The sequence below is a fragment of the Mercenaria mercenaria genome, chromosome 15 (assembly GCF_021730395.1).
Source record: "Mercenaria mercenaria strain notata chromosome 15, MADL_Memer_1, whole genome shotgun sequence".
Classification (NCBI taxonomy): domain Eukaryota; kingdom Metazoa; phylum Mollusca; class Bivalvia; order Venerida; family Veneridae; genus Mercenaria; species Mercenaria mercenaria.
Window position 1 is genome coordinate 24,885,228 of NC_069375.1, and position 24,558 is coordinate 24,909,785.

Genomic DNA, 24,558 nt, shown 5'->3' on the forward strand with positions numbered 1-24,558 from the left:
TATGGTTTGATTGGTTAATAATCTGGGAAATGCCAAGAAATTGACCAATGACAATTCGTTTAACATTTCCATAATTTCCGGTAAAATGACGTCATTTGTTTTGGAGTAACGGGAATTCCGTGTTTTTACAGTTTTTAACAAAAACTATCAAAAATGACTTTGCAGGAAGGAGAAAACCGAGAGGACAGCCAGGAAGAAATTGAAATTTTGCTTCCAAATACGACCATAGTTACACATTGCATTTTGAAAGATGATATTCCACGATTGACAAAATCATTTGAAGATGACAGTGATCCATTCAAAGAAACAATTGCAGAGTTATTAAATCAGAGAGACAGTGACGGCAAGTCCCCGTTAGATATTGCTTCAACTCTTGGAAGGACTGACATGGTCAGAGAATTGTTGCAAAGGGGAGCAGATGTTAATTTAGTCACTTCTAAAGGTCTATATTGTGTTATATTTATTATGGGAAGTGGATATTAGTATGGTCCCACTATTCGTAGGGCTGTTCTGTTCAAATAGTGAAATAACCTACAGGTGGATATTTGTACAGCAATTTTGTATTACAATGTACTGAAGACATTCAACTGAAATATTTTCAACCGATTTCTTTTTTTTTTCAGTCGCACGGGAGAGCTGTATTCATTATTAATATTTCAGATTTGTACAAAAAGATGCATTATGCAAAAAAAAGAAGAAAAAATGAAAAAGTGGAAAAAAAATCAGTAACTTATGTATTATCTTACTTCATTATTCATACGGAGACAGCGACAGTCAAAAGTTATCATGCTGTCCAGAAACGTCTCTTTATTTGGACTTCATACGGGAAAGCTGTATTCAGTATTAATATTTCATTACGGTATATCTGGATATTTTGTATCTTATGTATTATCTTACTTTTACACAGGCTTTACATGACCTTGTTCCTATGATCTTCCTTCAGCATAATGTCTCTACCCTCACCCTGCTATATTTCCGAAATGGATTGGTTTGTCAGAGTTGAGTACTGTTACTCAACTATAATGGAACGGTTAAAAATATATCAGTTGAATGCCTTCAGTACAATGTAATACAAAACTGCTGTATGAATAGCTACCAGTGGGTTATTTCACTATTCGTACGGGACTATACGCATAGCCACTTCCTATTTATTAATAGATCAGAATTATCCTGAAATATTTAGCTACAATGGTGAAAAGTCTAAATTATGAAGATGAAAAGTAAAAAACAACAAAAAAGCAATGTTGAAAATTTAAAATGATGAACCAATGTTGGTGAAAACTCAAAAGTACAATGATGGTGGTACAAAATAATTTTGACTTTTCACCATTGTAGTTTCGTTGTTTCTCTTTTTCTCTCTTAAATTCTCTCTCTTCTCTTTGCATTGTCGAGCTGTGCCCATAGTAGGGTATTGAGGCACCAGGTAAAATTGAGCAAGATTGTTGTGAAAGTTGAACCAAAACATGCAGATTTATACCAGACAATAATGTGTTTGAGCATCAAGTTTCTGGTGGACTAAAAACTAGCCTTGAAAGTTTCCAAGGTCTGGGCAGTAATTTGACTGTTGTGCAGCTGTTTTCAATTTTTCAGCATCATGTTTGTGTGTTTACATCATCACAGTTTTGACTTTTCACCACTGAGGTGTTGATTTTTCAACAACATAGTATCATACATTAGCTGTTTCAAACTCACAATTATCAATATATAAGGCAATGGCCCTAAGGGACCACCATCATATTAGGCTGTGTAACTGACAGGTTTTGCGTAATGATCAGTAACTGATGTTTCATAGTACTATTTGAATGTTTGGCATTTTGATTTGTTTCTTGTTGATTACACAAAAATTATTTATCAATGGGCATTATCACACAATAATATGATAATGGACAAAACAGCTAGCCTGTCATTTGCTGTTTTACTAGAAGTACCTTCTTAAAATATTACATTTAGAGTAGCATATTGTTAATACCAATTATTTTGTAAAAATATTGACTCCCACAAATATAAAATTTCATTTTACAACCACGCCCCATTTTAAAAGGTCACAAAAATTCACATAAAAGTTTTATTTTTAGGAAACAAGTGAATACCATCTTATCAAATGACAGAGATGTACTAAGATTTTGGTTTTCTTGGTCAAATATCATACAAGTATTCATTGCTATTTTAAGGCTGCATTTTGTCATGACATTGTCATTTTCTTCCTTCATAACATTTTTGGCTAGTTTGATAATTCTAGACAATTTTAGTGTATTTTTGTGACCTTTCGTAAATGCACATTGAAGCCATTAAATTACTAAATTTATATGATAGCATGTTTCGATTTTGTTGAAATTTTAAAGCTTTATCAACTGTGAGTATAGTGTCCTGAGCATGCTCTAATTTTTTTTTTAAAAAGTACCATCATTAAATTGATATTAACGAATCATGAATGTCATATTTAATAATTAACTGTTTTGTTCAGTATACATAATGTGTGTATTATTCATATCAGTGAATGTATGGATAAATTATTATCAGCTGTCTTTGTTATTGACTGTTTATTTGAGTTCAAATGTGTCCTGTGAAAGGTTTTATAAAACCGGATCTGTTACAACTGACATGGAATTTGTTAACAAATGTTGCAGTATTTAGTAATTCCTCCATTGTGTCACTTATTTTCATCAGTTTTATTGCAGGATTCTGTGCATTACATCATGCTGCAGCCTGGGGTAAACTAGACGTCATCAAAGTTCTTGTAGAATTTCATTGTAACCTTCAGCAGAGAAATGTGCATGGTGAACGAGCACGTGAGACAGCTGTAAGATATACCCATACTGAATGTGTTGATTATCTCGACTGGGCTGGTATGATATTTCCTAAGCTAGAAATTATTAAAATGCAGAATAAATATATGAGCCGTGCCATGAGAAAACCAACATAGTGGCTTTGCGACCAGCATGGATCCAGACCAGCCTGCGCATCCGCACAGTCTGGTCAGGATCCATGCTGTTCGCTTTCAAAGTCTATTTGAATTAGAGAAACTGTTAGTGAACAGCGGATGCACAGGCTGGTCTGGATCCATGCTGGTCGCAAAGCCACTATGTTGGTTTTCTCATGGTGCGGCTCATATTGGTAAAGTACCCTTTTTTGTTACTTGAGAGGTAATATTTAAATTTCTTTGATGTTTTGAGCTTAAGTGTTACTTGTGAATTTGGCTAAGATTTTCCATTTTCATCAAAGAATAATGTGCTCAATGATAGCTACCAGGAAGATTTTAACAGGGGGCAATTAAATATAAGTCTTTCGCTCATAATGTTTGAAAAATTTATTTCTGCTAATATTTGCAAATTTCATCCCTCAAGAAATCCAAAAATTTCAGAGAATGACAAATTTGTATTTTGGTATACATTCAGTCATGTAACATACGGGTATATCACAATACATCTTCATAACCTCACAGTATATTACTGTTTATCATTTATTATTGATTTGTCAACCTGTTTATCATAAAAAATACTTTTGTACATGACAGAGTTCTTTTTAGGCAGTGTTAAACAAGCAAATCAGAATATTTCATGAGATATAAATGTAAACTGTACATTGCTGTTAAGCAATTGAATTTATACAAAAAGCTTACACATTTTATAACAGAATACATCTGTCATCTTTACGGCCATTTCAGAAGCCAAAGTTGCTCTGTTGGATTTAGCAAAGCAGACACAAGAAACAGTACAAGATCCTGAGAAGGTCCAGGGCAGACTTACTAAAGAAGACAAGGTATTAGTGGTAATACCAAGAGTTACCATATAATCCAATCTCATTATTCTTTACCCAGCTTAATTTCTAAAATGAACTGATCCATCACTCAATTTGGGCAGTAACATTCATTATTGAATATTTGAAGGGATGTTCACTGAAAATTTACTGACTGAATAGCAAACAGTGCAGACCAAGATCAGCCTGCACAGACATCTTGGTCTGCACTGGTCGCAAAGGCTGAATCACTTGCCTGCAGACTAAAGGCTAATATTCACTAGGCCTCGACATTTGGATGGGTTTTTAGGGGGCATCAATTCACAAAATTAAATCATGACAAAAGACAACATTGTTTTAATTTTATCTTTAAAATTTTAAATTCACAAAACTTAAGTTCCTGTGTGTGCTTTTTGTTGAATCCCAAATGTTTCCTGCCTACAAAATTAAAGCATTTTCTCTTTGTTTCATTTTTTATTTCCTTATTTTATTCTTTACTTGAAAAGTGTACTAAATTTGATGTAAAGTTTAACTACTTTCTACAACATAGAAAATAATATGAAAACCTTTTGCTATAGATCTGTAAGTGTAGACGAGTTACTGCATACGGAATTATGGAATTCTAAACATGATTTTGTTATATTTGCAGACCATTTCTTTGAGTAGTTGTAAAGAGAAAGTAGAATGGGTTGAGAGCAATCCAGGGGCCACAACTCAAGAGTTTATTGAACAAAAAGAACTGCTTGAGGAAATCCTTGGACCAATCATGTTGAAACTTAGTGAGCCTCGTAAGTACCTGCCATCTTTTTCAGTTTCTTTCCTTTTTATACATTTTTAAATGCTTCATTTATATAGAAAAAAACCCATATATTTTTATCATCATATTAAAATGGATGGACTTACAGTCTGGCCTATAGTTGAGCAAGATCAGCTAAAGTTACATAGTCATGTAAAGCTTTCATACATTCTTCTAATATTTTGCCATATTTTTACTTTTGAATACAGGCAGAATATACAAGAGAAAAATTACATACATGTACATATACTTTCTTGAAAATAAAATGTTTTGCTCTGTACTGCAAAACCTGAAATAAAAAAGAGAATTTATCTTCTGGACCTTTATATTCAGCAGGGCCATAATAGTTATTTAAGATACAGTTATCTACAGATATTATGTATATACATACTTTTTTATTAATTTTATTATATTTACTTTTAACAGTTATATTAAAGCTTTTACTTGAAGCTTTGCTAGTCATTTAAATATTTTCTTTTCTTTGCTTCATCTTTAAGGATATAAGTTTTTGAAAGTCAGTTATTTTCTGCAGAAGTGCAGCAACTGAATGTCATTTAAAATCAGTTTTGAATCATTTTTGTATGGATCAATAATTTATGATATGTTTATCGTTTGATACTGGTAAGTAAATGAGGTATTGCCTGTCTTCGGTACATTGTTAATACTGTGTTCAGGCCCCGTGTTCACAAAACATTTTTCGGTCTCAGCTGAGTTTGAATTTGAAATTTTAATATCAATTTTATTAGAACTTCAAGGTAAATTCCAACTGAGACTGACCATCAATACTGAATAGCCACTTAAAAATAGTTATTAACTTGAAATTTTGTTTAAATATGCTATTTAAATATAAATGACAAATAATGTTTTATTATCAAACTCAGCTGAGACTGAAAATGTTTTGTGAACACAGGACCAGTTGAATCTACCTTAACTGCTACCTATATAATATTAAGAAGTCACCTGCCTGAAGTATACAGTCAACCAACTTTCTTAATTGACTTTTTGTCCTAAGCAGCCACCTGCCTTGAGCAGCTACATGGTATCACTGTCTTAGCTGGCTACATTATACAGACTTTGAGTGAAACTGTTTGTCAGAAAAGGAAGATCAATTCTAAAAAATACAGGAGGGGCCTCATTGGCCAAGTGGTTAAGGTCACTGACTTAAAATCACTTGTCCCTCACTGATGTTGGTTCAAGCCTCTCTTGGGGTGTTGAGATATTATGCAGAGAAGGATTCCTGGGGATCTTCCTCCTCCATCAAAAGCTGGAAAGTTACCATATGACCTTTGTGTTGGTTAGATGTTAAACCAGAAAAATAAATAAAAAATACAGGAGTGGTTGCAATTTCAAACTTTTCAAGCGAATGTGTACATTGTAGAAGGAAATATTTTAGTATCTTGAATTTTTACATGTAACATGCTTATTGAAATAAAGAATCAAATCTAATGCACTGGAGTTTTAAAATATATTTGAAATTGCAAACTCTCTGCTAACTAGATTTAACTGGATATAGTAACACTGTGCCAATATCAAGATTAAATTGAAAAGCAGAATTGACTGTCAGGTTTATTGAGATGACGATTTTGTTCTTTGTTTATTGCTACCTTACTGTAGGAGAAGATGTAGTGAGTATTAATGTTTATTATGTAGTGTGACTTGCATGATGCTATGTATAGATCGTTGTCATTTTATACGCTGTTTGTAATTCTTTTGTTTGCGCATGATGTAGAGTTGCTATGAATTTGCTTTTGTTATATTCCATCAGCATTTAAACTACTTGTAATTATGATGTTCACAACATGTATTACCTAGTTACAAGACTCTGCATGCAAAAACACATTTTGTCAGTCTTTTTTTAACAATTTTACTACCATCATAAAATTTGAAATTTAACAATTTAATACTGGGATTCCCCATATAACCAAAAACTGAAGTATGAAAATTATAGTCATGTGACTACTCATTAAATAGAGGTTTACCGTCTTTGATCACACACACATAGATTCGAAAAGGTCTTCCAGTAGAAAAACAGACTTGTACAATTTATTTTAAATTATTGGTCACTTATGTCACAGATATTTTAATCCATTACCATTATTCATATTTCACTACACTACTGTTCACAGATTTTGTAGACTTAATATTTTAAATAAATGCCAGAGAAATGTCACATGATCAGCAGTCCCCTTACTACATCAGACTTCAGGTGTGTTTCAATAATAAATTGTACATATGAGCCACGCCATAAGAAAACCAACATAGTGCGTTTGCGACCAGCATGGATCCAGACCAGCCTGCGCATCCGTGCAGTCTGGTCAGGATCCATGCTGTTCGCTTTTAAAGCCTATTGCAATTAAAGAAACTGTTAGCTAATAGACTGTGCGAATGCGCAGGCTGGTCTGGATCCACGCTGGTCGCAAACGCACTATGTTGGTTATCTCATGGTGTGGCTCATATCTGCATTTATTGCAAAAGTCTTTGCCACCTCAAAATGCATTCAATTATTAATTTGCTTTCGACAATATTTGCTTTCAAAAGTATTTTCTTTCTACAATATTATAGATAAATCATTCATAAATTCTAAATTTCTTGTGTTATATTTTGCTAAAATTGCAGATCATTGAACACAGATTTCATGGTTTTTGTATATGGTTTTATTTCTGTTCTTGGAAAAGTACACTGTAGTTAAAACTTGGACCAAAGAGTGGAAAAGACTAGTACAATATTTGTGTATGTGCACGATCATTGACATGCACCTGTATAGCTGTATTCACCATTGAGGAACCCTGGAGTGCTGTGGTTAGAGGAGTTGCATGTCATTGTGTACCAGTCCACTTCTGATGCTCGTTATAAAACTGAGAACCAGACAAGAACAATGTTCTACTGACACAATTTTAAAAAGATTCTAGAATTTGTTTTACAAATAAAAAGATGAACACACCATTAAATTTTACTGTCAAAATAAACTGCATATGGAAAGCTTATTCAAATTCTACTAGAATGTTCCTAAACAAAATTACATGGAAAAATGTAATTTCATGTCAAAGGTATTAATACCCGCTTTTGAATTGTACCAGGTTTATGCAGTCAGGAAAAGCCCATCGTCATGATTTTTCAGTATATATTAGAGACAAAGTCATGAACCCTCTTCTTGAGTCTTCTCTAATAACTCACTTTTCGCTATTGATTTTCCTACACAAAAATGATTTGCTCACTAAATGAATGTTTGGGTATATGGAGCTAAATTGGAAACAAAACATTTTCAATTGTACAAAGGAAATGTTGGAACTCTGATATTGATAATGAAAAAATTGAACGAGACTTACCTTAGTAAGGTGAAGTTTAGTTGTTATTTCATCAACTGCATTCTCCTTAAGGGGTCACATAGAGTATAGGTGCAGCAAGTGGTCTAGGCTTATCAGTCTTTAGAGATGAGGTCACCATGCTGTCATCCAATTATAAAGGATGTGCATGGTGACCTTGTTATGAAGAATCAGAAATTTTGGGATGGGAGGGAGGGTATGTGACCCCTTAAGGAGAATGCAGTTGATGAAATAACAACTAAACTTCACCTTACTAAGGTAAGTCTCGTTCAATTTTTTCATTTCATCAACTGCATTCCCTTAATGGGGCCCCATAGAGATTTTAGAGATTTTCTGATATCTTCATAATGGGAATTCATTAGTTTTAAACTAAAATGAAAAACAGCATTTATTCCAGAATAAATTTTATGTCTCATTATTATTATTATTAAAGTAAGATATAATTATTTACAGTACATATAAAAATTTTAATCAATGCTAAATGCAATGACATTCTAGTGCATTATTTTCTATCTTTTCTGCATAAGTATCCAAGGACTGCATCCTGTATGCCTGGAGTATCTGTTTTGATTGGTTTATTGTAAAACTGTTCATTGTTTTAGCGTTAGACCAACCAGCGCAGTTTCGATAATGACATCTTACGGAATACCAGTCATCTTAGCTTTTGAAACTGATTTGAAGTTGAAGCTGCTCTATTACTGTGCATGAGCACCAAATTGCCTCCCATCCCGGCCTTAACAAGCACAAGTTTGACCCATCTTGAGACTGTGCTTTTTGAAACAGGATTATGGGGGCTGATAATACTTACCAGGAGCCTCTGACTTGTCTGAAGAGGTTCAGTTCTGTCTTAATAGGTCCGCAGTGTTTTGACAATACAAACATTGCAATCTTGAGAATATTCTTTTCATGTTATTGATTGTGGTTGATAGCCAGGACATGATTGTTTCAACAGTTTTCTTGGTAAAATTTTTACATTTCCATTACAAAACTGAATGTTATCAATATCTAATAAATGTATTGTTTGGCACATCTGTGCAGATAATAGCAAAAATAGCATGCATAATTTGGCTGCAAAAGTAACAGCATTGTCTTCAAGTTTGACAGTGTCTTCACATATTACATCCCACACATGTGTGTATCTTGGACAAGGTGGCTATTTATTAAATGCCCCTTTCATTGGGCGATTAACTTCAGCTGACTGTGAAATTTCTGTCCCGCCACAGATTGATAAAAAGGAATTCAGACCTGATCTGGCAACACCCAGAGATCTATACTGGAGGCCATCATTGAATAATTTCCACAGAAATGCAAGAATTAGATTCAAAGAAGGGTTGAATGGGTTAAATTTGACTCCCACAGAATCTGAGCCACTTTTCAATGTAAACATTGTATTGTTTTTTAGTCCCGTCTAGCCATGAGTGGAGTATAAGGTCTTGAGCTCCCTCAGGGACACCTTTTTGCTCATGGGCTGTCTGGATATACCAAAAAGCCCTAGATACATCTTTTTTAGTGGATGCCTTCTTTCTGGATGATGAAGAAGATACAGAATTTTCTGGGGGTCTTGAAGGAGATAACAATTTTTGCAAATCAGCTGAAGTAGGCTTGGCCACCAGCTTTGCGATGGCAAAAGTGGCGCAATTAACACAGCCTTTGTGTGATCCTCCTCGATTTCCAGTAGTACATTTGCTAGAAGGCTGAAAGGTGGAAAAATATAGTACAAATCTCTTGACCAAGTTAATTAAAAGGCATTTACAGCAAAAGCCTCAGGTTCAGGTCTGCAAGAGACAAATTGTTTTAAATTGTTATTAAGCTTTGAAGCGAACAGATCTGTTGACATGCCCTCATACAACTGTCTGATAGTTTGAAATAATTTAGGGCATAATGACCGCACATTATCTTCATTAAATGACCGTGATTCATCATCGGCTTCTGCTAGGAATATATGTGCCGCAGACAAATGTAAGTTTCAATTTATACACCAGAACCAAAGTTCCGGAGCCAGCTCATCTAGATCTGGTTTTTCTGCCCCCAAACTTAATATACACACAACTAGTTGTGACATGTAAGTTTCTTGCATCCTTGCAAAAGGACATTAGGGCTAATTGGCAGGCTTTTAAATCTAATACATTTATATGAAAACTTTGCTCTTTTGTGGACCGCGTGAGACCCCTTCTGTTCGTGCTCCATTTGTCTTATTGTATGACACCCAAGTCCATGTTAGATGTGTCTGAATATATGCTTATAGCTGGAGGCCCCTGGAATATCGCTTTGTAGGCACCCTCTAGATTTTGGATCCACCACTGCAACGCTGGACGTATTGTAAAATGGATGTACAAAAAACTATTGTTATTGCCCTTGTGCTTCCTAATTAAGCTCAGACTCTTTGATCTTTTCCAGTGGTTTGTAATAAAGTGGAGCATACTCTACTCCAGGCTCTGCAGCTACAATTTACCTATTAACCTAGCAAATTTTCTAATTTCTGTTCTTTTTTGACTTAAAATAGTTTTACATAATCAAATGATCTCATGGGCTCTTTCTGAAGTTAGCCTAACTGTCATAGTTACTGAGCACAATATAAACCTTAGAATAGTATTATTCAACATGGGATCAGAACAGATTTTTTGGTATTAACAGCGAGACCTAGTGAATCCATTTGATGAACTGTGTCTCTTATATTGCATAAACATGATTCAAATGTTTGACCTTGAAGGCAAGAGTCATCTATATAGGCAGTGATTTCGTGCCCAAGGGATCTTAGTTTCACAAAGACTGGTTTCAAGACTTTAGTACCATAAAAACCCATAACCAAGACTTAAACTGGTTTTTTGTGTCATTGTGCTAGAAGCGGAAGTATTTCCTATCTGCTTTATCTATTGGAATAGAGTAAAATTTAAATGCCTCAGATATGTCAACTGAGCCAATGAAACAGTTTTTTCTCATGTTATTGATAGCATTTTGTAAAGTTTCCATCTTAAGATCAAATGGCATGTACTTATTATTGAAGAATTTCAAGTTAAGAATAATTCTAACTCTGCCATCTTTTTTAGGCCTAATAAAGATGTTTGAAACATACTCATTGGCATCAATTAACTTGTTAACAGGTTCTATAATGTTACACGATAGAAATCTCTGTATCTCTAAATGAATCTTTTCTTGCTCCGACCTTGAAAATAAATTAGGTGTAAACTGTTATTTAGGTTCACAAGTAAGTCCAATTTTATATCCACTAGTTGTCTTGATTATCCATTTGTCATTAGCGATATCAAGCCAATTGTCTCTCATTATAGTGGGGTCAGGGCCAGCATGTATTATCTGCTTCGAACTTTCTATAGGAGAAAGTCTGTTGCCTTTATGTGCGGTTTTTAACTGCCTCCAAATCGCCTCCTCAATGGCAGGGATTTGAAGATTTTCAACATTTTGTGGCGGCTTATGTTTATCTTTAAATTCTTTCAGTTTTTCAGCATCCTTCTTTCCTTTTCCTCTAAGGCCCTTATCGGCTAAGTCAGCTAGCTGCTCATCCACTCCTTCCCCAGTGTCAGTTTGTTTTGCAAAAAGCTCCTCAAGTTCTGGTATAAATGATGTGTCATCTCCCTCCTGTTGCATCTGTTCTGTCAAATAGCGTTCAAGATCTACTTCATCATCAGAATTGTCACCCTGACTTAATACTTAACTCATTTTCTGACCAATTGTCTTTCTCCTTCATTTGTGACCTTTTCAATTTTAAGGGCGGCTCATCTTCAGTTTTTCTTTTCTTCAACTCACAAATGTCCTTTCTCATAAATGACACTGCTTCAGCTAAAGTTTTAATATTTTTGTTCGATTGTTCAAGCCAGTTCATAGTTTCCATTATCTTATCCATATTATGCTTCCCATTGGTGCCTTTTCGCATCTGGACATCTGATCCATTTTGGTCCTGGGAGTTGCAATCTCTATAACACTTGACATTACTTATTTGTAAAATTGAATGGGATATACAAGTGGAGATGTTTACCACATACAGTGCCTAATTGGCTCAAGATAAACAGGGCAAATGAAATGTTTACCCAAGTGCTTATCATGTTTAATGTTTATGTCTGATAAATAAACACTCCAGCACTGTCCAAGATTTAATAGGTATACATTTCATGCTGAAATTGCTTGGTTTGTGCATCATGGGAAACACTAACATTTTCTTGACTGCTTAATAAAAATGAAACAAGTTCCAAGATAATCTTAACTGTTTCAAACAAAAATTTTCAGTTTTCAGAGAAAACACCTCAGCTGAAAGTAAGCTTGGCGTCATTTACAAATTACATACTGCCTCAGCCGAAAATCAGCTTAGATCATTTATGATAACTCCTCAGCTGAAAGTTAGCTAGAATCATTTATGATAACTCCTCAGCTGAAACTGTTAGCTGGGATCATTTACAAATTAAATAACACATCGGCTGAAAATTAGCTCTCATGTGGTGTTTTGCAGTCAAAAAAAAAAAAAAAAAAAAAAAAAATACAGCTGAAAGCTAGCCAGTTTCATTTATGATAACTTCTCAGCTGAAAATTAGCTGGGATCATTTATGATAACTCCTCAGCTGAAATCTAGCTGGGATCATTTATGATAACTCCTCAGCTGAAAGTTAGCTGGGATCATTTATGATATCTCCTCAGCTGAAAATAAGCTTGGATCATTTATGAAAGTTAGCTGGGATCATTTATGATATCTCCTCAGCTGAAAATAAGCTGGGATCATTTATGACAATTCCTCAGCTGAAAGTTAGCTGGAATCGTTTATGATAACTCCTCAGCTGAAAGTTAGCTGGGATCATTTATGATATCTCCTCAGCTGAAAATAAACTTGGATCATTTATGATAACTCCTCAGCTGAAAGTTAGCTGGGATCATTTATGATATCTCCTCAGCTGAAATAAGCTTGGATCATTTATGATAACTCCTCAGCTGAAAGTTAGCTGGGATCATTTATGAATTAAATAACACCTCAACTGAAAATTAGTTGTCATGGGTGTTTTTCCGTGGAAAATTACAGCTAAAAACTAGCTGAAATCATTTAGGATTACATAATTATTACCTCAGCTGAAAGTTAGCTGGGATCATTTTTGATCTCTCCTCAGCTGCCAGTTAGCTGGGATCATTTCATGAAATAAAGAACACCTCGGCTGAATGTTAGCTGTCATGGGTATGTTTTGCAGTCGAAAATAACTGTAACTGCATTTAAAGTTCACCTGTCCTTGATATGTTTAACAGTAGCATAATTATGAGCAAATCATAGCCATAAAATTTTTGAAACAAAGCAATCAAAAAAATACCTTTGCTGGTAATATAGGTTTTTATTGTGTAAATCTCAAAACTTACCATATTGCATGAAATATCCTTATAATCCAATCTAAAATATATATTCCTTATGCACTATGGAATTAAATGTATAAAACTTATTATATTATCTTTATCTCTATTTTTGACTGATTCACCCAAGCCACAGCTTCATTCTGATAAGCCTAGACCACTTGCTGCACCTATACTCTATGGGGCCCCATTAAGGGAATGCAGTTGATGAAATGACAGCCATTGGAGGACAGTAGTTCCCAAGAATTCAAAAGCATTGTCACAAAAAATGGTTAATGAAATACAATTATGTAATACTGTAACATAAACATGGAGAAAAGGAGCATTTCATTTGCTTTAACGTAATAAGCATTATGGAACAGTCCTCTCTCATGATGCTGAATGAGATATAAGCTTACATACAGAAACTTAACCAAAAACTGCCAAGTCGAGAAAGGTGCTTAACTTCATAAAAAAAAATGGAGTTATGGAACCTATGCAGTGCATGTAAAGTCATCACAGTAAACAAAGGTGTGAAATTCAGGGAAAAGTGCATAAAACCTTTGGGTATTTAGTGAGTATCCTTCAAAAAGTGATGTTGCATGAAGCATTTTATTATTATTTGATAGAATTTCATCTGACACCTGTGACATGACCTAAAAATAAATGCTTGACATTTTTGGAATATATTTGATTTAACACAAGATAGGAGCCTACCTAGCGGGGAAAGTATACATTTGTCTGAGCACACGCCAGGGATAGATATTCCTGTCTTTCCCCAGGGAAAAACCTCGTCTAAAATAGCGTGCACTTCGGTGACGTCACATAGTACTGGCACTGTTATGACGTCATAAACTATAAAAATAATGCAAGGAAATTCCCAAATCTATTTGTCACCACGATCTATTTTGAGCGTGATAAGCAAGAAAAATGATCTTACATGTCTGCCTGTTTAAGACAGTTGTTTTCCCAACCCTCAGGACAGTTTGGATAAAAACCCTCGCTAACGCTCGGTTTTTCATTCCACACTGTCCCTCAGGTAGGGAAAACCCGGTCTTACACAGGCAGACATGTAAGATCTTTATAATCTTTCACAGTGTGAAAGACAGATGCAGTATCTTCACTAGCTGCCAAAAGATAACTAGATATTATACGTGAAACAAACAATCTTAATTTTCATTCTGTTTTATGTTATTTCAATGGTTTTAACCAAGTATCACCAATGCTAGATGTACAACATGATGTCACAATGTTTTTTATGTTGAAAGAAGCTAAATTTTTTGTGAAATTTACAAATTTCTTCAGCTTTTTAGGGCATTATACCGTAGTATTTCATGACCTTGTAAGAAATTATTAACATTATTTTAATATGATAATTTATTCTCAAGTGTAGTCTCAAGTGTAATCTCTTACCAGTAAAGTTACTATTTGATAGTGTAGCTGTGAAACAATACAGTCATGTAGTTATATTTCAGATATTCACCGATAACATGTAATAAACCTGTATTTATTATGCTCTTTTTCTATTTCAGCCCCAGAAAAACCAGAAAAAAAATAAGTGAAGAAAGATAATGAACAATTCAGAAGTTGAACTGTCTGTGATAACAATAAAATGTATAGTATTTGGACACTTTAAAACATATTATCTATACATATTTTGTGTCTCACCTCACCTAAATTTTGTTAGAAATAAAGATTTAAAAAATGTCTCTAAGTCAGAGTTATCTGTCAGTCTCTTGCACATCCAGTGAGACAGTTTTACACTAAACTGAAAACTTCTTTTTTAAGGCAATTCATGAAAATATGATTGTATCCTAGATATTGTTGCCATCCTAAATAAGTCTCATATTCAGCTGTTTTTGTGACTCCGTCCATCAGTCTGTACGCCCATTCCAGTCATGTTCAGTCAGAAATTTTACCATCCATATATTATTTTATGGATTTTAAGGTATTAGACCCCTAATAGTAATGTTTAAAAAATGGCATTTGCTTGGTATATTCTTACAGCTGACTGTGCTTCGCACTGTGTTGCAATTTTTAAACAACTTTTACCATGGAAGGTTTGAAAAGAAATAATAATAAAAAGGAATTATTTTTTTTTTTTTTGGAAGGGGGGTTGGGGGGGGGGGGTGACCAAGGCAAGGTGGTGACCAGGTGTGGGTACAGAACTTCACATGTTTATTAACCAGGTTTTCAACGAAAACCTGAGTTATGAGATTGGGGTAGATGTTGGTCGGGCAGGCGGGCGGCGGCGGCGGCGGCGGCGTCAAACTGGTGTTTCTGGTCAATAACTTTTGTTTCGGTAAAGATATTTGAATAAAAGTTTGTGTGTATGTAGCTTATATCAAGACAAAGGCTGGGATTGATTTTGGGGTTTCTGGGGTCAAGGTCAAGGTCACTGTTACTTAAAATAGAAGAAGGGTTTCCGGTCAATAACTTAACTTAGGAATGAGCTATCATGATGAAACTTGGTGTATAGAAAACTTATATAAAGTTGTAGCTTGGGATTGATTTTGGGGTTTCTGGGATCAAGGTCAAGGTCATTGTTACTAAAAATAGGGTTAGGGTTAGGGTTAGCATATCTTCTACATGCATGGAGGGATTTTGATGAAAGTTGGCACAATTGTTCACCATCATGAGACGGAGTGTCGTGGGCAAGAATCAGGTCCCTAGGTCTAAGGTCAAGGTCACACTTAGAGGTCAAAGGATACAATAATGAAAACTTTGTCTGGAGCACATCTTCTTCATGCATAGAGGGATTTTGATGTAACTTGGCACAATTATACACCATCATGAGACGAAGTGTCTTGCGCAGTTCCCTTCTTTAGAATTAGTTCCCTTTGTTGTTACTATAAATAGCTTATACTGTAACTTTCTCATTACTAGACGTAGGGAAAAATCGAGACCACTTTTCTGTAGTACAACATGCATTTTACATCCAATTTTGAGGTGTATTTTGACAAATCTCTACCTGGTAAGGATTTCTGTGTGGACTTACAATTTTTTTTTTTGTGTTTTTTTTTTGTTTTTTTTTTTTTTTTAAGATTAACTTCCCTTAGTTGTTACTATAAATAACTTATATTGTAACTTTTTTATAATTGACCGTAGGGAAAAACCAAGACCACTTTTCTGTGGTACAACATAGTTGTTACTTTCTAATTTTAGGTGTATTTTAAGGTATCTCTACCTGGTAAGGAGTTTTTTTGTGGACTTAGAAAAACAAAAGAATTACAATGATTACTAAACAACCACAAAATTAAAATTACATCTGCAAATACAGGTGCTAGAGTAAAGAAATGTGACGGGCGTATATTGTGACATTCTGGCACTCTTGTTTATTCTTATGAAAAGTGTTGAAAACCTGGTTTCGTGGCATTGCCGCGTTTCTTGTAATAAATTTTCATGAAAAAGAATGAAAGAAGTTTAATGAAATCCTACCAATTGGTTGGTTTGTTATGTACAAATCTGTAGATTTTTAAATAATTAAAGGGCAATAAACTCTAAGGAAAATTGACCAATTGAAAAAAATGACACGCATCATCGAAGTATGTTGGTTCATATTTATTTTAAGTTTCATGAAATTCTACCAGCTTATTACTGAGAAATGGCTTCAGACGTGGATTTTTCATTAAATCAAGGGCAATAACTCTAGGGGAAATTAACCAATCCAAAAAAAAAACAAACGGGCTTCATCGCAGTATGTTGGTGCATGTTTATTTCAAGTTTTATGAAATTCTACCTGATAGTTACTGAGAAATGGCTGCGGACAGACATTTTTGGGCATTTTTTATTAAATCAAGGGCAATAACCCTAAGGGAAATTGACCAGTCAAAAAAAAAAAAAATTAACGGGCATCATCGCAGTATGTTGGTTCATGTTTATTTCAAGTTTCATGAAATTCTACCTGCTAGTTACTGAGAAATGGCTGCGGACAGACGCATGGAAACGCCATTTCAATACCCCACTCCTGATTTCATTGGCGGGTGATAATAACCTTGGGGCAGAAGTTAAACCTACCTACATTTCTTCCAAAATATGTAATCTAAAGAATGAAGGCAAAATAGAGAACTTTTATCGCATGGAACTCGGTATTTTCAAAGATGTCTAACTCTTCCCCGTCTGTTTCAGAGCTAAATTCACTTTGAACAGCAAGAAATTGCTTATCAAATGAAATTTTTCCACTTTTGTACAATAGATCAATAATAAGTCTTGAAACAAGTAAAAACTTACAAGAAACAAGAGGGCCATGGTGGCCCTATATTGCTCACCAGAGTTGATCTGGCCTACTGACCCAGTTATGAATTTAACCTAGAGATCATCAAGACAAACACTCTGACCAAGTGTCAATAAGATTGAGTCACAACTGTTGCCTTTAGAGTGTTTACAAACTTTTCCTTTGATTAGACCATGTGGCATATTTTTTGACCCCAAATGACCCAGATTAAAACTTAACCTAGAGATCATTAAGAGAAACATTCTGACCAAATTTCATAAAGATTGAGTCAAAACTGTGGCCTCTAGGGTGTTCACAAGCTATTCCTTTGATCTGGCCTACTGACCTAGTTTTTGACCCCACATGACCCAGTTTCAAAACTGACCTAGAACTCATTTAGACAAACATTCTGACCAAATTTCATAAAGAATGGGTCACAACTGTGGCCAAAAGAGTGTTCCCAAGCTTTTCCTTTGATTTGACCGGGTGAGCTAGTTTTTGACCCTACATGACACGGATTAGAACTTGACCTAGAAATCATCAAGACAAATATTCTGACTAAGTTCCATAAATATTGGGCCACAACTGTTGTCTTTAGAGTGTTTACAAGCTTTTCCTTTGATTAGACCATGTGACATATTTTTTGACCCCAAATGACCCAGATTAAAATTTGACCTAAAGATCATCAAGACAAACATTCTGACAAAGTTTCATAAAGATTGAGTCACATCTGTGGCCTCTAGGGTGTTCACAAGCTTTTCCTTTGATCTGGCCTTATGACCTAGTTTTTGACCCCACATGACCCAGTTTCAAAACTGACCTAGAGATCATCAAGGCAAACATTCTGACAAAGTTTCATAAATATTAGATCAAAACTGTGGCCTTAGAGTGTTCACAAGCTTTTCCTTTGATCTGGCCTACTGACCTAGTTTTTGACCCCACATGACCCAGTTTCAAAACTGACCTAGAACTCATTTAGACAAACATTCTGACCAAATTTCATAAAGATTGGGTCACAACTGTGGCCTGAAGAGTGTTCACAAGCTTTTCCTTTGATTTGACCGGGTGAGCTAGTTTTTGACCTTACATGACCCAGATTAGAACTTGACCTAGAAATCATCAAGACAAATATTCTGACTAAGTTCCATAAATATTGGGCTACAACTGTGGCTTCTAGAGTGTTCACAAGCTTTTCCTTTGATCTGGCCTACTGACCTAGTTTTTGACCGAACATGACCCAGTTTCAAACTTGACCTAGAGAACATCAAGACTAACATTCTGACCAAGTTTCATTAAGATTGGGTCACAAATGTGGCCTCTAGAGTGTTCACAAGCTTTTCCATTGATCTGGCCTACTGACCTAGTTTTTGACCCCACATGATCCATTTTCGAACTTGACCTAGAAATAATCAACACTAACATTCTGACCAAGTTTCATAAAGATTGGGTCACAAATTAGGCCTCTTGTGTTCACAAGGCAAATGTTGACACACAACGCGTGATGGACGCCTGACAATGACCTGTCACAATAGCTCACCTTGAGCACTTTGCGCTCTGGTGAGTAAAAAAGGAAAATAAGGAAAAAAAACTTTGGTCCCAGTGGGGCTTGAACCTACACCCCCTGAAAATTGCAGTCAAAGTAGGTTTATGGTAGGAATTGAATACTCTTCAAAAAGGAGGTACTCTGTTATGGGCCTAATACCTTAAAGTAATTTGGAAAAAAATTATAACAAGACATAATGTCATATGCACATATCAGATCCCTGGCTCAAAGGCGAAGGTTATATATAGGGGATAAAGATTTTAATATGTCTTTCTTTCTTGTCTAATATGTAACATTTTTATGGATGGATGTGTACTTGAATGACTGCACAAATTTTTTTCATAAAGGTGATGGTTGCACATAGAAGTCAGAGATTAACAAGTTATTTATCTTGTCTAGTATGTACCTAATATTGCATGAATTGCTGATGTGAGAGGTCCATGTATGAATGCATAAGGCAAAGTTTGGTGAAGATCCATCAAGTGGTTTATGAGAAGTTGTCAACAACAAAAAAACTCGAGACATGTCCATGCAAGGATGTGATCACCAAAACAATATGGATCACCTACTGACCACAGACAATTATTGGAAGTTTGACTGTTACGAGACCAAGCAGTCTCTAGTTATTGGGCAGAACCTATTTTCAGTCTCATCTTCACTTTGACCTACTGACCTCCATTTCAAAAAAGTACAGGGATCTTACTGGGAATGAGGTAAGTGTATACCTGGGAATAAGGCAACGTCTGTGCGTTCTGATTGGTCAGTCATGTAAACAAACCCAGGAAGTGATTATTTTTTCAAAATTGATATTTTTTCACTGCATTTACAGTATTTTATTATATATTTTGACAAAATTTGCTACATTTTATGTGTATTTAAAAAAGTTTTATCAAACGAATTTCTCCTGCCATGTCAATGATGTAAACAGGGGGTCATCTCATTCACACTAAAATTACTTAAATAATCACTATTCATGTTTTTCGTCAGATATTTTGGTAGAACTAAGATAGTTCTTGAAAAACTTGTAATTAGATATATATGTTTCTGGCTGTACACGCCATATATAATGTTACAATGTAAATCTATGGGAAAACAATTGGTGGTCTCTAACCTATACTGACCACAGGTTGTCAACCTAAGAATTTTGACCTTTATCAGACCAAACATTCTCTAGGTAATGATCAGAAACCAAATGGTCTACTGCCCAATAGGCCAGCCGGCGAGCAAAACAATTTACCCTCTTGTCCTAAGTGTGGCATAATTATTATATAAAAACTGAAAACAACTTCAAGCAGTACAGCAGATGAATATGTCTAATTTATTGAAAGTTTAAATACCAATTCATGAGGTGTATGTAAAAAGTTAGCATTACAGAAATGTGCCGATTGTCAATAATTGATATTCGCCTTTTGTTGTTTGAGAGAAAAAGGTTGATCCACTCTGTAATGTGATTGTTAGGACTGGAGGCACGATTCATGAGCTTGAAATATCAGTCCTCAAGAGATCAGAGATAAAACAATATGTATTTATATAGGGTTTAGCTTGGACCGGACATGAAGTTCAAGCTGTTGTGGTTATTTCAGCAATACGAGTTTGGGCAAATGAAGTTGGGCCGTGTTGATATGCTACACCTGACCACAAACATTCTATGAAGGCTTCATAAGATTAGTTTGAGAAATCAGTTCTCTAACTTTTTAACTTGAAATATGGGAATGTTGACTTATTTAAGGGCCACAACTCTTGTTACTACAGGAACTTTGCCTATTATCAACCATGACCGAGATCTTGTGGCCATATACATTTCATATACAGCTTTCATCTGGACGGCTCAAGAAGTGAGGTCTCTAATTTGCTAACAGTAAAACTGTTTACAGTCAGGAAAACAGATGAATGGTTATCACAACAGCTCACCCTCGATAAATTAATGAGCCAATAAAGGTTTAAATTAATATAAGAAATATGACAAAACATAATAAGTCGCATGCATTTTATTAATATAGTACAAAAACATGTACAACTGTATTACAATTTTCATGACAATAATCTTTGTAGCAAGGTAAGACAGACAATTGTGATTAAAACATATCATTTCTTGTTTCAAGAAAGAATCAACAATTTTTTGCAGTGTTTTTACTGTTCCTTGGGCAATTCTGTTATGGTTAAATTTCTGCTAACGCCTGCAAATGGAGCAACATGCAAATTCACAACATTCAAGAATACTTGGCTGCATTGTCTACAAAAACATAACCAAGTATGAAGCATTAGTTCATAACTGCACGTCTATGTCTATTGTGTAAGAAATTGTGGAATTATAGCAAGAATTACCCAATATACATTCACTGTACAATACTATTCGATAAAATGTAGAATTCCTTTAAAAATATTGTAATGTATGTTAATATTACAAGAAGACAATCTTACATGGAAATCTAGAGCCTGGACACACGAAAATAATTTTCCAAGTAATATGTATGACATAATATTTTGTGCACGCTACGTAATTTTTATCATTTCATGCAAACAACCTGCATCTCAAGCCCATGACATAATTAACCAATGGTTACTCTTCAAAAAACATTATGAACTAGAGTGCCCAGGATATAAATGTCCTACATACAACTCAGTTTCACAGGATGCCGTTAAGAATAGAAAATGTATAGCTTCATATAATTTTCAAGATAAATATTTGTACAAATCTCAGTTTTCCAATTTTAAACTACAATGTATCTGTGAATGCATTTTCTAACAACAAAAAAAAGACGGAATCCACTCACAACAATATAACAAAACACATAAACAGTAGATTGTTAAGTATGGTATAAATAACACAAGTCAGTCTTGATTGCACATATAAATGAATTCTAAGAATAATGTGTACATTAATAAAACAATTCTACTATCTATGAACTCTAAATAAATTATATAACCTCAGAAACATGTTTCAGTGACTGTACTTTAGAAATGAATTGTTGTTTTATAGTTTTCGTAACAGAATGGAATTTCATCAGAGATACAGCAAAATCAAGTGGGCACCTCTTACGATCATGCAAGGTTAATACAGAGGTTCCAACTCTTTTCATAAAACAAGTTATCCTAGAACCGGAGATTGGACAAACTGGTATAATGTGATGTGTAAATGCACAGGAGAAGTCAATAGAGATTTATAACCTAAGAAATGCTCTAACCTGTAATATAGTTAAACAGTTGAAAGTTTCTCAGTACAGACAGGTACTGTAAGATCAGAAATTTTCACTTCAGCTTTATTTTCACTATATTTGCTGACTGTTTCCATGAATTTCAAAATAAATACTTGCAAAAGTGTTATCATTGTTATAAGCAGCCTTGCATGTCTCATAGCACAGACATTCTAGTAGTGTACCATGCTGATTGATTCCAATTTAATATTTAGCAAAACTAAAATCTGATTTTATAGTGTTTTCTCTAAGAAAAAATATCAGTTTGAAATGAAACATTTTGTGCAAATAGAATCTACTGAAAGGAGCTACATATCACTAGACCCCAGAAGATTCCATTATACACACTTCTGTGGTTTCTGTGCAAAACAACAAAATACAAAAAATGTGAACAAACATTCAGTGGCATTGTGTAAAATGTGATAAATCTGTACATCAATAGGTTTTCATTTTCTAACAAAAGATCACAAAACTTGTATGATACAAATAATATGTACATGCACTGTTATATAAATGCTTCTGGTAAAAAGTACAGAAAAATACTTTTTGTATCATTAAGAAATATATTATCACAGACATGATCTTTCATAAACTTAACAAAAAAGTAACATCTGTACAATTTATATTCTAATAACAAAAAAATTGATTCCATATGAAAATAAAAACACTTTTTACAAGCACTTTGTATAAACCCTTTTGTCAGCTTCTACAAAACATATCTAAACAACAGGTAACGTGAAAGAATCTTATTTAAAATATACTTGAAAATCAATATTAAATTTTTTCAGTACTGGAATATAATTGTTTTAACTTTTTTCAGTGCTGTCTTTGGAAGAGTCTATTTCTTGCTTAATTTTCTCAAACTCTTGTCTCAAATCTTCCTTAAAACCTTCATGATCACCGCCATCTTCAGTCATATCCGGTTTATCTGAACTCAACATTGCCTGAGTGTTTTGACCATCAGATGACCCAATTACCATTCCAGACCAGTCACCAAACAGTTCAGAATTTTCTCGCTTTTCTGAGAAATCTTCAGACAGAGCAGGGCCCTGAGAGGCTTGAGATATAGCTGGTTCAATAAACGAACTAGAAACCTCTGAATGGGCTTGCTCAGATATAGTACGGTTGGCAAGAGTGCTCTGAACTGAAAGGGCATAGGTCCGCGCTGATTTGGCGTCATCTTCTGCAGGTTCTGGTTCCTCAACAATAGTGTCTGTTGTTGGTTCCTGAACATGTGGATGAACATAATCAAGGTCAAACTCGGCAGGTATATCAATGTTCTGGAATGTATCAATCTGACGGTTGTGAGATTTTTGCCCGCCTTTAATCATGGGCCCTTTTGGAGAAATCTGCATTACTGTCATTGATACTTCATTATCAGGTGCATTAGCAGTTTCTTCCTCTTCTACTAGAGTAGTCATTGTACTGTTTGGTTTATTTATGATTATCTGGCTGTCTTCCTTTGCCTCTGGTGAAGGTGGTGGTGGTGCTGGCGACTCGGCTTTACGTGATTCTTCCATCATCTTTTTCACAACAGCTGACTGGTCCTCAGTTTTATTCACATACTCACTATCTTTTTCTTTCTTTTCACTGGGCTCAGTTTTTTCTTCTTCAACAACTACTTCCTGTGCATTTTTAGACTGGTTTTCATTTTCAGATTTTGTTTCTGATTCCAATGGCTCTAAAGTTTGAGGAGTTTCTCGGGGAGTCTCGTGTAATGTCGTCTCAGGAGAAGGAACAGGGGCTTCCTCAAAGTCTGCATCTTGTACCTGGGGCCAGGGCTCCGGTGATGATATAAGAGAAATTTCCCTTACTGGACCAGTATAAGACCTTATGAATGAATTTTCAGCCTGCAAGGTTGAAGTGTTAACAGTGGTTGCTGTTGTTCTGATTGTTACACCAGATGGTGGCTTGTTTGAGCTTGTTGAAGGTGTTTCCTGTGGAATATTAGTATTTACAGTTACAGCATTCCTGCTTGCCTCTTTCTGACCATCTTCCGATAACTGTGGTGAGGAAGGAGGTGGAGGTATTTCTGGGATCTCAAACCTCACACTTCTGCCTCGAGACACGGGATGTGCAAGATCATCTCCTTCATTGACAGTTCCAGATTCATGGATGGTGTGAAGACCTGGAATTAAACAACAAATTATTGGCTACAACAAAAAAATGAAATGATAACTATTTTTATATCTCCAAAGACAAAAACACACAACATAAAGTTAATATAGGTAGCACAAAAGCATAAAATCATACTGTGAATTCATTTAATTTTGCCAAGGCAGGTACTACAAAAAATGTATATCAAATCTGTTAATTTTTTGGTGTTAAAATCCTGCAGTTAAAAGGTTAAAAGTTAAAAAGTAAACTAGACCCAAATTTCATCTTTGAAAACATGAACAAATAATATATATAGTTCATGTAAACATGAAATTAACAAG

General features: G+C 34.8%; 2 protein-coding genes across 22 annotated transcripts in view; one reads left to right on the forward strand and one right to left on the reverse strand.

The window, feature by feature from the left end:
• The first annotated feature begins 85 nt into the window (after window positions 1-85).
• LOC123549022 (ankyrin repeat domain-containing protein 45-like) lies at window positions 86-14,877 on the forward strand. Of its 2 annotated transcripts, XM_045336789.1 has the most exons (6): window positions 86-442; window positions 2,679-2,846; window positions 3,665-3,759; window positions 4,385-4,523; window positions 6,146-6,156; window positions 14,703-14,877. In XM_045336789.1, the coding sequence occupies exons 1-6, from the start codon at window positions 154-156 to the stop codon at window positions 14,730-14,732; spliced, it is 732 nt and encodes a 243-aa protein (XP_045192724.1). In that variant the 5' UTR covers window positions 86-153; the 3' UTR covers window positions 14,733-14,877. The 2 variants fall into 2 exon arrangements, with proteins under 2 accessions (XP_045192724.1, XP_045192732.1); XM_045336797.1 differs by lacking the exon at window positions 6,146-6,156.
• A 6,019-nt stretch (window positions 14,878-20,896) lies between these two features.
• The window catches only part of LOC123549036 (uncharacterized), a 35,194-nt gene continuing 31,532 nt past the window's right edge, over window positions 20,897-24,558 (reverse strand). For all 20 annotated transcript variants that reach the window (XM_045336942.2, XM_045336925.2, XM_045336884.2 and 17 more), the window contains one exon: window positions 20,897-24,248. In XM_045336942.2, coding sequence (XP_045192877.2) covers window positions 22,927-24,248 — 1,322 coding nt within the window. In that variant the 3' untranslated portion in view covers window positions 20,897-22,926. The remainder of the gene's footprint in view (window positions 24,249-24,558) is intronic.